This window comes from Vidua chalybeata, chromosome 10 (assembly GCF_026979565.1).
Source record: "Vidua chalybeata isolate OUT-0048 chromosome 10, bVidCha1 merged haplotype, whole genome shotgun sequence".
NCBI lineage: Eukaryota > Metazoa > Chordata > Aves > Passeriformes > Viduidae > Vidua > Vidua chalybeata.
The window spans coordinates 1282263-1298343 of NC_071539.1; the positions used below are offsets into that span (position 1 = coordinate 1282263).

The 16081-nt window shown below is 46.0% G+C and overlaps 1 protein-coding gene across 2 annotated transcripts in view; it reads right to left on the minus strand.

Moving 5' to 3' along the window:
- The window catches only part of VEPH1 (ventricular zone expressed PH domain containing 1), a 52649-nt gene extending 46064 nt beyond the window's left edge, over positions 1 to 6585 (minus strand). For both annotated transcript variants that reach the window (XM_053951996.1, XM_053951995.1), the window contains exons 1-3: positions 6448 to 6585; positions 5456 to 5671; positions 2979 to 3153 (exon numbers count right to left, since the gene is read on the minus strand). In XM_053951996.1, coding sequence (XP_053807971.1) covers positions 2979 to 3153; positions 5456 to 5671; positions 6448 to 6585 — 529 coding nt within the window. The remainder of the gene's footprint in view (positions 1 to 2978; positions 3154 to 5455; positions 5672 to 6447) is intronic.
- Between the last annotated feature and the right edge of the window lie 9496 nt (positions 6586 to 16081).

The following is a 16081-nucleotide window of genomic DNA, read 5'->3' on the forward strand; positions in this document are numbered from 1 at the left end:
TCAAACAATTCCTATTTCCCCTGGAAGCAGCCCATCCTTCCCTGTCTCTCTCATTCTCTACAGATGTCCTAAGAACACACTTTTGACAAATTTCTTGTCATGTTGCTGCTACACTTCCTCCTGACCCTGACAGATCCTTGCTGCCCGGATACAAAAGTAGTAAAAAAAGGCAAATTCCACTTCCCTGTGCCATTCAAGAGGGTTGTGCTTCATACCCAAAGTTACACGACCTGCTCCAGAGCTTTGGCAGCACTGCTTATTTAAGGGAAAAGAATTGCTCTGATTGCTGGAATTTCTCTTGTTACCCTGCAATAAAAATGTATCTACGTTATAAAGGCTTGGCAGTAAACTTGACAAAAATCCCTCACTAAGTAATATCTGCAAATAACCTTAGCTACAGAACAATGAAGTATTACCTCTGTTCATCTCTGGCAGCCAAACCCCAGATCTTCAGAGTTACAGAAACACTTGGGGTCCCACCAGTGTGCAAAACCACTCTCAAATCCTCCCTCTGTTCAGTGCCCTCCATTGAGTGAAAACAAATGTCCAGGAAATGCAGCAGGAAAAGGAAAATCCTCAAAAATATCTCCAGAAATCCTTCCTGGCTGCTCCTCTTACTGCAGCTCATACCTGAAATGCTTTGTCTTGGAAGGAACCTTCTCCTGTCTCAGCTCAGGTCTGGCAGAGGACCAAGTGCAAAGCCAGGCCTTCCATCCCCACTGACTCAGCTGGAAAACCTCCCTTTTCCAGAGTGCTCTGCTCTTCCTTCAGCACCCCCAGCACCAGCAAAGCTCTCCCACAGCCCAGCCCCACAACCCACCTGCACCAGCACACTGCCCTCCTTCCTTCCTCGCCCAACTACGCTTTCCTTTGTCAGCAGTTGGGAGGAAACAGCATTTTGGGCTCCAGTTATGAAAAAGCCTCTGCAATCCTGCACTGCCAGCACAGATGGAGGAGCGAGGCTGAGCCAGAGCCCAGCACCACAGGATGCCTGAGCTGCCCTGGGAGGTGGAGCAGCCACGGGATGCTCGGATGCCAGGGCAGAGCTGTTGCTGTCCCTCGGGAATAAATGGGAATGAACCCGTGTGACAGGGCAGAGCTGTTGCTGTCCCTCGGGAATAAATGGGAATGAACCCGTGTGTCAGGGCGGAGCTGTTGCTGTCCCTCGGGAATAAATGGGAATAAATCCGTGTGACCCCGGTGCTGAGGGAGGGTGTCAGCATGGGCACGTTCAGAGCCCACACTCACTGGGGCAGGGCAGTCAAACCCTTTCTGAAGGGCTCTTTTTTAGCTAATGAGATAAGAACCTGCTTGTGCAGCCAAAGAGTTGCCCCAAGTAATGAAAAACTCCAGTTCCTCTCCAACATTTGCAGGCAAGGGGCCAAAGTTTGCTCGGCCTGGTGCCTCGAGGCTGAGCCCCGTGTGTGCAGCCCCACAACACGGCTTTGTCTCCAAAATCTGCCTTGGAAATCCATCCTCAGCAGCCTCGCCTCCTGCTCCCTTCAGCAAACACTCTCAGGGCAGCTCTCAGTTCCCAGCCTGCTGCAAACCCGGCTTCTCATGCCTCAAACGCCAATTATGTGCGGTGTAATTAAGTCACTACGCAAAACAAATCGCTTTGCCTGTTCCGAGCGGCCCCTTCCAGGCTGGGATTCCCAAACCTGATATCCACAGCAACATCTGCTGGTGGAAGAACATAAATGCACGGCTCAGCCGTGCCGAAACCTTCTGCTGTGCCTGTGCACCACTTTTCCCAAAACCAGGGATATATCCACTATTTCTTTCTGTTCTACTGCCCCACAGTTACAAGGGGCAATGCATAACGTTAACACATTAGTATGACTTAAAAGAATAAATTTATAAAGTAATTGATAAATTAATTTGGAAATTAATAAATACAGATGCATGTGTTTAATTTGAGGGCTTAACAGCCTCATAATAATGTTCTTTTAATAAACAGTTATTGCTACTTACTGCTATGACCCCACTTGAAGGAGAACACTGATTTTACCACTGCAGTAGCACTGTGTTGCAACAAACACTGTGAACTTTATTACTCCATTTCCATTGGAGTTCCTTTTATAGAGGAATGAATATTTTTGGCTTTTTAAACCACAAAAAAATAAAACGTAAAGAGATTAGCAACATTGCTCTATATAAAGCTAATAACGTAGGCAAAATGAAAGAACCACTACAAAGCTTTTATATCTTCCATCTGACTATTCCACCACAGAATGGGATTAATTTCATCCCCATTTCTCTTTTGGAGCCTTGCCAGTGACACTAAGAGGAAGGATAAGAGCTCCATGGCTGGTGCCTCATATCAGGGCTGACAATTTGGAGTCCATTAGCAGGGAATATTAACGAGTACAGATGTATTTCCTGCCCTGTGGGTCAGCCAATCCATACCAAAACCTCCAGAGGTGCAGTAAATTCACATATTCCATGAGAAAGTCTGTTGTGAGAGTGTGATTAATACGTTTGATCACATTTATAGATATTTCCATAGGTCTGCTTTACACTGCTCATATGACTTGTTTAATGGTTGGATTGATCCTGGACTCTTTCCCACCCCAGTGGCTGATTGATTCTATAAGGCAATGGTTCTGTACATGCCTGGCACAGCCTGATCTGGTCACACACTGGGTTAAACCCAACTCTGATCACACACTGGGTTAAACCCCAACTCTGGTCACACACTGGATTAAACCCCAACTCTGGCCACACACTGGGTCAAACCCCAACTCTGGCCACACACTGGGTCAAACCCCAACTCTGGCCACACACTGGATTAAACCCCAACTCTGATCACACACTGGGTTAAACCCCAACTCTGGCCACACACTGGGTTAAACCCCAACTCTGGCCACACACTGGGTTAAACCCCAACTCTGATCACACACTGGGTTAAACCCCAACTCTGGCCACACACTGGGTTAAACCCCAACTCTGGCCACACACTGGATTAAACCTCCTACCTTGCAGGACACTCCTGACGATGGTTTCTGTGTGCTCAGCCAGCAGCTCAGCCTTGGCAATGGCAGCCAAGGACAGGTAACTGGACATGTTCCTGCACAGCTCCTTGTTGCCCCTCTGCAGGAATTTCACTGCCACTGGCACAGCCAAGGCCATCACTGGAGGCCGGTTGTAATTCTGCAAAAACGTGAAAGAAAAGTGATTTATATAATAGCCTCGTGCTGGGCACAGTAGGGAAACCAAAGTCAAAGCAACAAGGGGAAAAGAGAAAAAAACTTGTCAAGAAAGGTCATGTTTTGGTACCACCACTGAAGGCAGGAGCCAAAGAAAGAGCAAACACAGAAATTTAAAACTATGGCAGCAGGAAAAGTTAAGAACAGCCCTTTGTCTTCTGCTAGAGGAAGCAGAAGGGCAGTAACAAAATATCTGGTGCATAAATAAAAATCAATATAAATAAAATATAGAAGATACGAAGTGCACTAACTACATGCTAACATTTCTAATGAGACGTTTTGTGCTCTAATGAAACATTTTGTGTTTGGTGCTCCCTGGGAAGAAGAGGCTGCATCCATCATGCCCAGCACAGGAAACACCTTGGAGCAGCCACTCCCTGGAAACTTGCTCACAGTGTGACAGCTCTAGTATTGATCATTAATTATTCTGTAATCAGTAAGATTTTGCTGTTTTTTTTAATTTAAACTCACAGAATTCCAGAATGGTTTGGGTTGGAAGAGACCTTAAAGCTCCCCCAGTGCCACCCCCTGCCATGGCAGGGACACCTCCCAGTGTCCCAGGTGCTCCCAGCCCAGTGTCCAGCCTGGCCTGGGACATTCCAGGGATCCAGGGGCAGCCCCAGCTGCTCTGGGCACCTCCAGCCAATGCCTCTGAACACTGAGATTTTTCAGGAGTGCAAACTCCTCTTCCTAAAATGGCTCCAAGCTTCTGGAACCTTAAGGGGCCCTGAGTGTACACTGGGGTTTTGAATTAAGGCCAGGAAAGGTTTTCTGCTATTGCTTATACAGAAAATGGTGTGCACAAAGCACACACATCCATTGCCTGCTGAAGTCCCACAGCAGCAGGACACGGCGTGTCACTGAGCACCCACATTCCCCCTGGAGCCTCCTTAAGCAGTGCTGTGCTCTCCTCTCCACTCAGATCTTTGAAACTGGAGCACATCCCTGTTTCTGAAAATAATCCTGCAGTGTGATCATGTCTAATTAGCAGCTGAAATCCCAGGCAAACCTGGAACCCAGATGTTTGAGACAGCAACAGAACAGTGCAAGGGAAGGCAGAGCAGATTTTCTGGACTTTCATTCTGGAGCAGCTCTGAATAGAATAAATTTAGACTGAGAAACCCCAAATCTGTTATTCCACAGAGCCTGAGCAGCTCTGAGGATTTCCCCTTGGAGCAGAGGCTTGCCAAGCAGTGGACACTCCCTTCCAGAGACCCCTGAGGAAGAAGGGACTGCAGCCACCCCTTGGTGCCAAGACAGATAATTCTGGCAGCTGCCATATGACCAAAAGCTGCATCTTTAATGAGAAAAGCCCTTCAAATAAATGGAGCTTTCTGCAGCAGCATGTTTAAATCAACATAATGCCTTGTTATGTTTGGCTGAGGCACCACGGAGCAGGAGCCAAATGCTGCTCCAAGTTTTTGCTCTGCTACTCCACACAAAGAATGGGAAGATAAGGCTTGGCTCTCTGACTGGGATTTAAAAGAGCTAAGAAAATTCCAAAGAACAATTCTTTTTTTTTTTCCCCCCCCACCCCTCACAATAAAGATAAAATCCTTAGTTAAGAAAAAGTTTGAATTCAGAGGGAAGGAGAAAGGTTTCATTTGTTCCATGATAAACATCAGGGCAGGAAGGCACACTTAAAAGATGTGGAGGTGACAATGAAGAGCAGATTTCAATAAAGTGATACAATGATGTTTGCAAACCTTGGGGACCTCCCTGCTGCTGCTATCAACAGAGACTCGCCTGAGATCCAGCCCAGCTGGCAGATATTCATTATTGTTCCAATTGTCCCCCACATCTGCTGGAAAGCCTCCGTTTGTACCTCTTTGTTTTAATGCAAAGGATTGCATTAAAACTTTCATGGCATTAAAGCTTTCATTGTATTGCCAGTGAAAGCTCTCTTCTAGGGAGCAGCAAATGTACTTTTACAACTCAGCTGGATCCCTGGCAGTGCCCAGGGCCAGGCTGGACAGGGCTGGGAGCACCTGGGTGTCCCTGCCATGGCAGGGGTGGCACTGGGTGGGATTTGAGGTCCTTCCATCCCAAACCATTCCATGGTTCTATGAGTTACCTCAACGATTCCAAGAGAGGAGGAATCAGAGCGCTGCAATTCCCCAAGCTCCGAGTTTTAAACACCACCACTCACAAGCACCCAAAACCAGAGTTCCAAAAGCATTTTAACCAACAAACCCAAAACCGTTGGCCCCGAGAGCCCAGCGCTGCTGCTCTCAGCCCAGCTCTACCTGCAGGATGCAGCTCATGATGTCGGATGCAATTTTGGCATGGGGGGCATCCTCGTCTTTGCCAGAGGGCTTCAGGTTGTGCTCCAGGCAGGACTCCCAGAGAGCCACCAGGGCCTTGCCGTGCCTCTCGATGGACGCAGTCTCCCTGATGGCCGAGGTGATGCGGGTGATGCAGATCTCCACCACAGCCTGGTCGTTGTCGTTGGTCTGGTAGTCCTGGGGCACAGCACAAAGCATCTGCCAATGAACTGGGCTGCCAGGACCCCCCCAAATTCAGCTTTTGTAGCATTCCAGTGTCCATTCACGTTTCTGTGGCATTCCAGTGTCCATTTTTCCTTGTCCACCTCCACAACAAACGTTCAGCGTGATAGAACTCCGGAATTTGTCACCCCACAGGACTTAATTCTCATTAAGGTATGAGGGGTCCATACCTGCTCATTGGGAAGGTGTGGACCCCTGTAATTTCATATAATCTTTAATAGGCTTGAAATAGCTATTTAATAAAAATTATGATGAAGATGAACTGGAATTATCTTCGAATCTGGTGGGAGCTGGATTTTGTCAGCACATTTTAAAATATTTTTAAACATATAAAGCATAAATCTTTATGTAAGTAGATATACAGAAAGATAAATATATATTATATATATAAATAATATATAATCTACATAATATATATTATATATATAAATAACATATATTAGATATAATATGTTATATATAAATAATATTATATAGAATATATTCCATATATAGAATATATTCTATATATTCTATATATTCTATATATTATACATAATATAAAATTTATTAAAATAATATATATTTATATATAAAAATAGAAATAAAATATATTTATTTAAATTTGTAAATAAATTTAAATTATTTGCTCTTCAAGTCTTATCAGAAATTTAAATTGTTTATATACACCCCCCCCTTATTTACACAATATAATCTCATTAAAATTTTTATTAAGGACAATTCTCACTCACTGCAGCTGAACTAATGATTCTGATCTGTTCAAGAGCTTCAGAGAGGCTTCCTTCGATCTCAGCATCCTCCAGGGAGAAGAGATCCCCTGCCCGGGACAGGTCCTTCTGTGCCAAAACCAGCCCGAAGAGGTGATGCATGGCCCTGCTCAGCCCCCTGCAGGCACCATGGGCACTCAGCTGGGGACAAAACGGGAACAACCCCGGCCAGGAGCACTCAGCTTCATATGAAGGATAAATATTTCAAGGCTTCCTTGGCCCCAGTCTTAAAGAAAATAATAACAAAAGAAAAAAAAATAAAAGCAAATGCATTGATTGGCATATTCCAGTTTAGATTTTTAAATGTGTGTGAAGGTGTCACACAGAACCCCCTGAGCCAGGGACATCCTTAAGCACGTTCATGAACTGTGTGCATTTTTACCTTCAAACACTAAGCTGCTTAAAATTATTTAAAAAACACCTAATGAGTGAAGCCGAAGTTTTCTTCCTTTCCGTGCACGTTACCTGAGCAGGCTGGCCCCTGAACCAGCTGCTGAGGGCTCCACACCCTTTCCCTGAGCAGCAGAGCCCCAGGAGGAGGAGGAGGAGGAGGAGGGTGAAACCTCTTCCTTTGTTTCCTGGGTTGCCGTGTCTTGACTCCAGAAAAACATTATTAGCAAGACGGAGAAGACAGCAGGTTTTGTTTAGAAGAAACTGTCACTTTTGTTGCCAAAATGATCCCTAGGGTCTTTTAAGCTCCTGTAAAACAAAGCCTTGGCTGAGGTGAAACTCTGCTCTTCTCCTTGGCTGAGGGATGGAGCAGAGGCTGAGCCAGGCTCACACTTTGGGAACCCCTGCACTCGAGTCCCAAAGCTCTGGTTCCCACTTGGATTCACTCTGGGTGTCAGCTCCTCTGGATTCTTCTCTGGAGTTGACAAAGCCACAAGATACATCCCTTACAATTATTATCTGAGATACGGAGTACCCTTACTCCCTATTTTATTCTCTTTTTTCAGGGAAAGAAAAAAGTCAAATATTATCACAGAACCACAGATTGTTAAAGAATTGGGAGGGACCTTAAACCCCCATGGGCAGGGCCACCTCCCACTAGCCCAGGTTGCCCAAGGCCTCACCCAGCCTGGCTTTGAACACTGCCAGGGTTGGGGCATCCACAGAAGGGGCAAAACCAAGGCAAAACACTGAGACCCTTCTGGAAGCAGCTCCCTGGGCCAATCCCTGTTTTAACAGGCAGCACACTGCACCTGCTAATGCCACAAGGCAGGGCTGTTTTCATTTCCCCGGTAAAATGGGGAAATGCCATTCCACAGGACTCCCAACCCCATCGAGCAGAAGCAGAAAGGAGCTGAGACCGCAAACCCCGAGGCACAAATCACCCACCTGAGCCACAGGGAGGGTGGGAGCTCGGATACTCTCACCTGCTCACACTCAGCCATTCCCAAGTCCAAAAATAAAAGTTCAGAAAGCCCCAGACACAGATTTTTGTTGTTTGTTTTTTTTTTTTTTTTTTTTTACCTGCTCGGGATCCCCCCAGGCCATCCTCAGGGATGGGCACAGGTGCCCTGGGGACAAAGCCTGCCCCTTTGCTCCTGTCCCCCCGGGCAGCACCCAGGGGCAGCAGGTTGGCAGGCTGGCATCCCGGAGCTGTGAATTGCCACGGGGAAGGCATGCCAGGAATGCAGACTAAAGCAGCCTAAAAGTTACCCCGGGCTCCATCAGGTGACCAAGGAAGCCGAATGCAGCGAGGCCTTATCTCTGAATGAGCTGCTCTGTTTCCAGGGCAAAACACAAAGCCTGCTCCACTTGAGGGCAGTTGTTTTTAATAGAGGAAACAGAACTCTCTGTGTTAGTGGAAAGCTATCCTTGCCTGGGAAGGAGGGGAAACAGCCCTCAGTAAGCTCACACTGTTTGAAAGCGAGACAATAAGTGAACAGCCTTGCTGGAGAGGAGATTTCCTGGCCAAAGGAATCAATGCCGTCTTTTGCAGCCTTTACACGAGCACAAAAGAGGGGCTGAGGTTTGCTTTGGCTTTTAACGTGAGCCTCAGGAGCAGCACAACAAAATGTGCCCACATAATGCAGGAAAAGTGCTCCAGGAGGGAAGGTCTGCTGAGCCCTCGCTTGGATCAGCTGCTCTGAAACACAGCAGCCCTTTCTGCAGGGCTTCAGCATCCTCCTGGGCCCCTTCCAGCTGAGGATATTCCCTGATCCTTGGGAATATCACTGGCCTTTTGCACGTGATCCTCCCCTGGGTGTGCTCCTGCACAGGAGTTTCTCAGAGAGCTCCTGAGCTCTACCCAAACAGAGAATTTTATGTGGGTTTTATAGACAACGCTCCGGATAATGCAGGAAAACATTTATTTATCGTGAGCTCTTGGAAATGGAATTATAGCAAATCCCCTTAATGCTTACATTGTGTAACAGTGCTGGAAATCCTTTCCTTCCATCAGCATTAAAGAGAATTGTTCCTTAAGCATTCCCCTGCTCACTACAAGGTTTGCTATTAATAGGCAGCAGGCACTGAGCAAGAGGGAAAACAAATCATGTGTCTTATAAAATGTCATTTTTAATTTTTCTTTTTTAAAGGGTCAAGCTGGGCAATAAAACTGCTGCAGGGTGTGGCTCCTGAGGCGTCTCAGCACCTCCAATCTCCATCAGCTTGACTCCACACCACCCATCAGAGTTTTCTCACTTGCTGTGTTTGTGTCCCATGCACAGAAGGAATGGAAAAGGCAAAGGGTTTGGCCAAAGTTTGTCCATCCTGCCTGGATCCCCTGGCACTGCAGAGGGGATCACAGCAGGAATCCACACCTTTCCAAGGCCAAAACACGGGGAACAAAGCAGGAACTCCAGCACTCAGAGCAAGCGTCAAGTCATCGTTGTGCAGGAAAAACCCCTCAGCTTCTAACACAAACCACTTGCACTGGTCCCGGTGCAGTCCCACATGAATTCCAAGGTTTGATCTGATTTTTCAACACCTCCTTTCCCTTTTCATGCCAAGCTGAAAGAGCCACCCTTTCCCTGGGACCCTGAAGCTGCTCCCCTCCAAGGTGAGTCTCTGCACTTGCTGCAGGCACAGCATTCTTACCAAAGCTCCTTATCAGAAGCCATCAGAATAAAAGCCAGCCTGACAGGTTTCAGAGCTTGAAGCTACTGAATTGGTCTGTTTGCGAAATAATTCCCCCAATAATAGAAGATTAACAATAAAAATCCCATGTAAAAGGGCAGTTGGACCTACAGGCATCCAAAAGCCATTTGAACTTGAGCTGAAAGGCTGAGCCTCACAGTTTATCAGGAGCTCAGCTTCAGCAGAATGACATTAGAAGGACAAGAAAAAAATACAATATTTTAAACCAAAGAGAAAGGGAGAAGATAATTTTTTTTTTTATATTTACGGTGAAGGAAATTCAACAAGAAAATAATTTCCTTAACATCCAGAAGACTTGAAATGTAAATCCAGCTGCTTGATTGGCTGGGTGTTATCCCACTGAAAACAGAACCACAACCTTCAAGCAATTGTGCAATGACATTTTTTGCCTGGTTCTGTGCTACACAACAACCATCAGGAAAGCCTTCACTCTGTTTAAGGAATTTTAGGCAACTCAGGCCACTGGAGTTCATGTTAAGTGAACCTTTACATGATTTTCTGGTTTCTCCCTTGCTGGAGCTGCAGTGAGGACAGGGATGCTCCCAACCCAGGCCAGGCAGGGCTCCCAGGGAAATCCAATTAATTCCCAGAACATCCTCTGTGAGCCCAGTCTGCCACGGGCACCACACCATGGTTCTCCCCAGGTGCTGCTGCACAACTCCCACATGGAATTTCTTACTCCTCATGGAAGGGCTGAGCCACCACAGGTGCCAAAGCTCTTTGCTAAACACAAGGCCATGCTCATTTTCTGAAGTCTTCAAAAATCTAAAAGGTATAGAATGAGCATCTGGTTCAAAAATGTAACTTGCAGCATCCAGTAAATTCCACAGGAGAGGAAAGTGATCTGGGGATTCCCTCGACCTGGAGAGACTCATCTTACAGAACTGGGAGCTGTTTTATTGTGGGCACAACCCAGCCCAGAGCTGTGAGTAACCTTAAAAAGGAAACAAGAACTCTTTCCTTACCTCGCAGCCATGTTGCCATGCTTAACTCATGGATTCCACAGAGTGCTTTGCATCAAAGGCACTGGAGGAAAAGAGCAGGAAAACAGTGTCAGTGACCCAGTCCTGGAAAAAACCCCCAGGACTGCTCCAGGAATGATTGGTTTGCACCAAACAGGGTTCAACCCTCAGCACCAGGGCCATTAAAGTCCTGGAAAAAACCCCCAGGACTGCTCCAGGAATGATTGGTTTGCACCAAACAGGGTTCAACCCTCAGCACCAGGGCCATTAAAGGCCAGGGGAACAGCTCTGCTGAGCCCTGGGCTGGTTATTCACACGAGCACGGAGTGAACAGAGCAGGTTTGGATTTCCATGCTCTGGGGATAAATGTTTGCAACAACTGCATATTTACTTGTTGGTTCCTTTTGTGTGAATGGCAGGAAGATTAGAATCATCCTCAAAGAAAAATCTGAATTTCAGGTAGAATTCCCTTCTGTTGAAATTCTTCTTCCCCATATTATAAAAAAGAATTGTGTGGAATTGCTGTCTCAAAGAGTTACAGAAGTTTGTCATATTGCCAAGACTGATGGATGCTTCCTTTCCCCCCTGCACCAACCCAGGAAAAAAAAATAAAAAAGCCTGGATACATTTCCCAAGAAATCCACATATGCAATTCATGGACAGAATATTACAAGATATTTCAGAGAACCTTTCCCCTCTGTGTTGCACCAACCAAAATTTATTTTATTTTTATGCTTGGAAAGCATTTACTCCCTAAAGCAGAGCATTCTTTCAAAACTTGGAAATAAAGTTCTCACATTTTTCAGTGAAAGAAAAGGATTAAAGATTATATTGAGAGAGCATCATTTTCACACAGGGTGAACAGTCTTCAGCAGTTCCCATGGGATCAGCTGCATATATTTAAAATCTTCCCACAAGACAACCATTGTTTCCTATGAGCCTCTCTTCTTTTTTTTCTGTCAGGACAGGTTTCCACACTTCACATCCCTTGAAACCCCACGGATGCTGAGCTGGGCCAGATGATGAAATGATAAATTATGAAGTCTACTGATTAACTTGAACCCCTACAATTAACTTTAGGGGTTCAAAGTGGTTTTTACTGATGGAACACCTCGCTGCAGTGCTGGGAGCTGGCTTGCTCTCAGCATCCAGCTCCTGGACACGAGGAACCTATGTCCCTGTGGAGGCCCCTGCAGGACAATCAGCAATTCCAGAGCCTTGGAAGAGATCTCTCCTACCAGAATTCCAGGGCTGGGCCACCACCACAGCCTGAAGGCACTTCAGGGTCCTTCCAGATGTGGGAATATTCTCCCCTGTGATGAACTGGTTTAATCAGCAGGTTTATGGGCCAGAATCTGCCCGAGCTCCCAGGCAATTTTGGCTGCACAACCCGTGCAGGAGGCACTGCTGCAGAGGGTAGGAATGTACTCAGGAACTTGGCAGCTTCCACTGCTGCAAACAGACGACTTGATCAATTTTTTATATACATAAATTACTTGATAATCTGGGTGCTGTCAAGACAGTTTTCTCTGATTTTCAATCTAGAAGAAATCATATTTGGCTGCTGGTTCAGCACACACTGATGCTTTATATAACACTTCATAAGACGTAGCATTTTTAACATCAGTAAGGCAGATTTGTAAGAATTCCATGTTGAAATGTCTCCGTGATATTAAAATATTAGGCTAAACTAAACAACACAGTGCTAAAATGGAATAAATTACTACATAACAAACACCAATTCCATCACTGTCACAAGGATGCCATCGAAAGCTGCTCATTTTCAAGGCTGCTTAATGAGCTTTTAGATCTGTGACTTATTTTCAAGACCGCAGTGATGTTACAGAAAAAGAATTTGGTTTCATTTTTTACAAAGGGAATAATGTCTATTTCTGTCCAAAGAGAGTGAAGGAGGAAATGGGGCAGAGCATGAGGGGACTACAGGGTCAGAATACAGGGACCCTGTCATGAGGAATGCCACTCTGGCAGGGAAAATTGGACTAGAGCAGTAAATAAATGCAAAAATCACTGAACCTCGAAGCCTCCTGAAGCAGCAGTCACCAGACAAGCACTGAATGTTCTGAAGTTCCTCACGGGTACCTGGCAATCCACCCCAGGGTTTCTCCAGCTGGTGATTTAACAGGACCAGCAGCTCCCCAGCGTGCTCCCCCAAAGCAAGGCTTTAATTCTGGAGCCCAGGGACAAAGTGTCCCCAGGCACGGCGAGGGGAAAGGAGACAGCTGAGCCCCAGGAGGGTCCAGGGGTGCTGCAGGTTCATGTCCCACACACAGACACTGCTTCTTCCTTCCCTGGCACGCCCAGCTGACCCACAGCACTTCCCACAGGCATCACTGTGATACATTCCTACATCCCACAGCTCCTGCAGCCAGAGAAACCCAGGCACAGCCTCGCTGCTAACAACCACGTTCCCTCCAAACTCCCTCCATTATTTAACACTCAGCCCTGCTCCTCAACTCCCTTCCTCACAGCAATTTATTCATTATTCTAGCTGTTACACGAACACATATTTAAGTTATGCATACCTCTCAGAAGCGAGACCTCGGAAGAACGTGAATAATTGATGGCAAATTGGCTCTCTTTAGAGAAATTGGGATGGGCTCCATCCCAGCTGCCAGTGCCCCTTCCATCCCCCTGGCTCTGGTATGTGAGCCAGGCTGCTGGCGGGTGCTCAGCCCTGTCAAGCCGACCGTACAGTCTATTCAGTTACCCCGGAGTTGTCATGTGGAATCAAGCAAACAAATATCTTCTCTCCCTCTGCCCCAACCCTGGAAAACACATCAGGAATAATTCCTCACCCAGCTTAACTTGGGCAGCAGATCCAGTGAAAGTGCTCCCAGCTCGCTACGGAATTTGAATTAGTTAAAAGGATTTATCAACAGCCAGTGGTTACATTCAGTTAATTAATAACCTGCTTAAGAGTAACAAGGAAATTGCAGAAGTTAATATTACTTTTGGGGCCTCTTCTCGAAGGCTGGAGCCTGTCAGTGCCTCTGGAGGAGCTTTAGCCCAAAGAGAAGTCAGGGGAGAGCAGGACACTGAGGAAATGCACCTTTCAGCTGACACTTGTGGCATCTCACCAGCTCCTGAACCTCAGCCAGCCCTTCCAAAGGGACCTGCCCAGGTGGGACCTCCCTGAGCACCTCCAGAGCCTGGCAGCTGTAACAGAAACGATCTCCAGAGCATTCCAGAGGCACACACCTGATCCTTCCCCACCAAGCACGCCCTTACCTGTCCCCTTAACTTCCCTCTGACAAAAGAATTCCAGATTCCCACCAAGTCAAGCTTAACTAAAACTCACCCTAGGGATCTGAGCCTGGCTGTGTCCTCCTCTCCTGGGAGAGCACAGGAGCAAACCCCCACTGGGAGTGTCCCAGCAAGGACATTTTTCTAACAACAGCCAAAGAAATATCAAAGGAATCAACTGGGAACGGCCAAGTGTAAGGTCAAGCACCCTTGGGCAGCTGCTGGGAGAAAGGAAAGCCTGTTTGCCCAAAGATAATGAGGGGAAACGTTTGTACAACTCTTGTTAGGGCTTTTGGATTACTGAAGGAGTAGATAAATTATAGTTCTTTTAAAATCTGCTCCCTAGAATACACATGCAGTCACACAGTTTTGATGGCAATTCCTCCTAATGGCTTTTTTTGCTCCTGTTCATTGCGTCACAGCCTGGGCAATCAAATACAAAATTAATGGGGGGTGAACACATTCTTTTAGCAAAGTTATTGTTGTTGTTGTTCTTTAAGGGAAATCCAATGGTTTCTACATCCTCCTTTTAGCTCAGGAACAACAGGAACACAGCTGGCTCCTCTCCCACTTCCATGAGACTGTAAAAAAGCTTGTGAGATGATGGCAGGACAGAAATATTCTCACTCTGAAATTCATTTTCTAAACAAGAGATTTTAACATAATAAATGTCACAGGGCAGGGTGGTCTGACTAGAAGAGCACAGGCAGGGGGTTGGATTTTATTTCTGCATCTGATAACAACTTTATTCCTTGTACAGCAGGAATTCAGAACTTCCTTTGCTCACCATAAACCTAATTTTGACTTCTAATAGCAGCCAAAATCACCCAGAAATTGTGGATTCCCCATCCCTGGAAGTGCCCAAGGCCAGACTGGACTGGGAGCAACCTGGGATCATGGCAAGGGGTGGAACAAGATGAGCTTTAAAGTCTTTGCTGCAGTAATAAGACAATCCAAGACATTGTGGTAATAAAGCAAAAAGGTTCACATACATCTTTCACCAGCTGAAAGAAGAGAATTTACTTTATGAAAATAGGTTTTCCCCCATCCTGGAAAAAAAAAAAAAAATTGGTTTTAATTTTTAGTACAACAGCTGCAATGAATGACGCCCTTTTTCAGCAAAGCCCTGGAAATATTTATTTTGTTAGACTTTTAAAAACAAACATCTTGTTAGGGAAGAGACAGGCTATTGTTCTCCCTCCGACTAATTGGGGAAAAGCAACAGAATATTCCATATTCATTACATTTCAATTACATTTCACCAAAATGACTCATGTTATCTTCCACCCAGACAAAGTGTTTTAATTTTAATAACGACAATGCCGACAGCTACAATACTGTTCTTGCAGAACTTTGCTTGTAAATAATTAACAATTGTTGTATAATGACAGAGGGGGGTTGATAGCTCTATTAATTTCACAGTCAGGCTGGAGTCTCTTTAATTTTGGGAATTCATAAGAACTCGCTCCCTTCCCAACATAAAAGGCTAATGGCAAAATCAGGTTTATGTCCCTGCAGCCTGTCCCAACACCAAAATCCTGTTGTATGCCAGGAATCAGCCGTGGCAAACCAAGAAGAACTGTGCAGGACTCAGAGATCACACCTCCAGGGGATTTCAGTTTGGCTAACAATCGTCTGGGTTTGAGGCTGAAATCTGGAATGGGATAAATCACGAGTCTCAAATCCTGCTCTCTGCTGGGGTGGCCTCGGCAGGGGACGGGTCCAGGACAGGGCACCCCTTATTAATGGCCTTTAAATATCTGCACTCCAAGCAGGACACCCATGAACATTCCCCTAATCCATTCATATTCTTAAAATCAGGCAACGCCCTCCTGATTGTGGTGGAACCAGCCAGGACACACCTTGAGGACCATGTAAACGTTCCCTTTGTTTCCATACCAAGTCTTGCTTATTCTCCTTGTTAATAAGGGATAACATCCCTTATTCTCCAGTTACCTTGTGCAGCCACAGTCACAGCCCCTGCTGAAATGAGGCTTTCCCTGAATAAAACCCTGGGATTGTGACCCAGGTCTTGGAGGAGCCAAGCCCTGGCACTGCTGTTTGGGTTTGCAGGTGGGTATTGCCTGGTGCACTGCTCAGAGCTCATTAACAGCTGCCCTGCTCCAAAGGCTCGTTTGCATCACAAACCCAACAGCTGCTGCGCCACCGCGGTGATAAAGTTTATCACAAATAAAAGTTGCATACTCATTTCTTTATAAGCACTGCTGGTTCAGAGAGGTCTCCAAAATACTCACAAGCAACAAAAA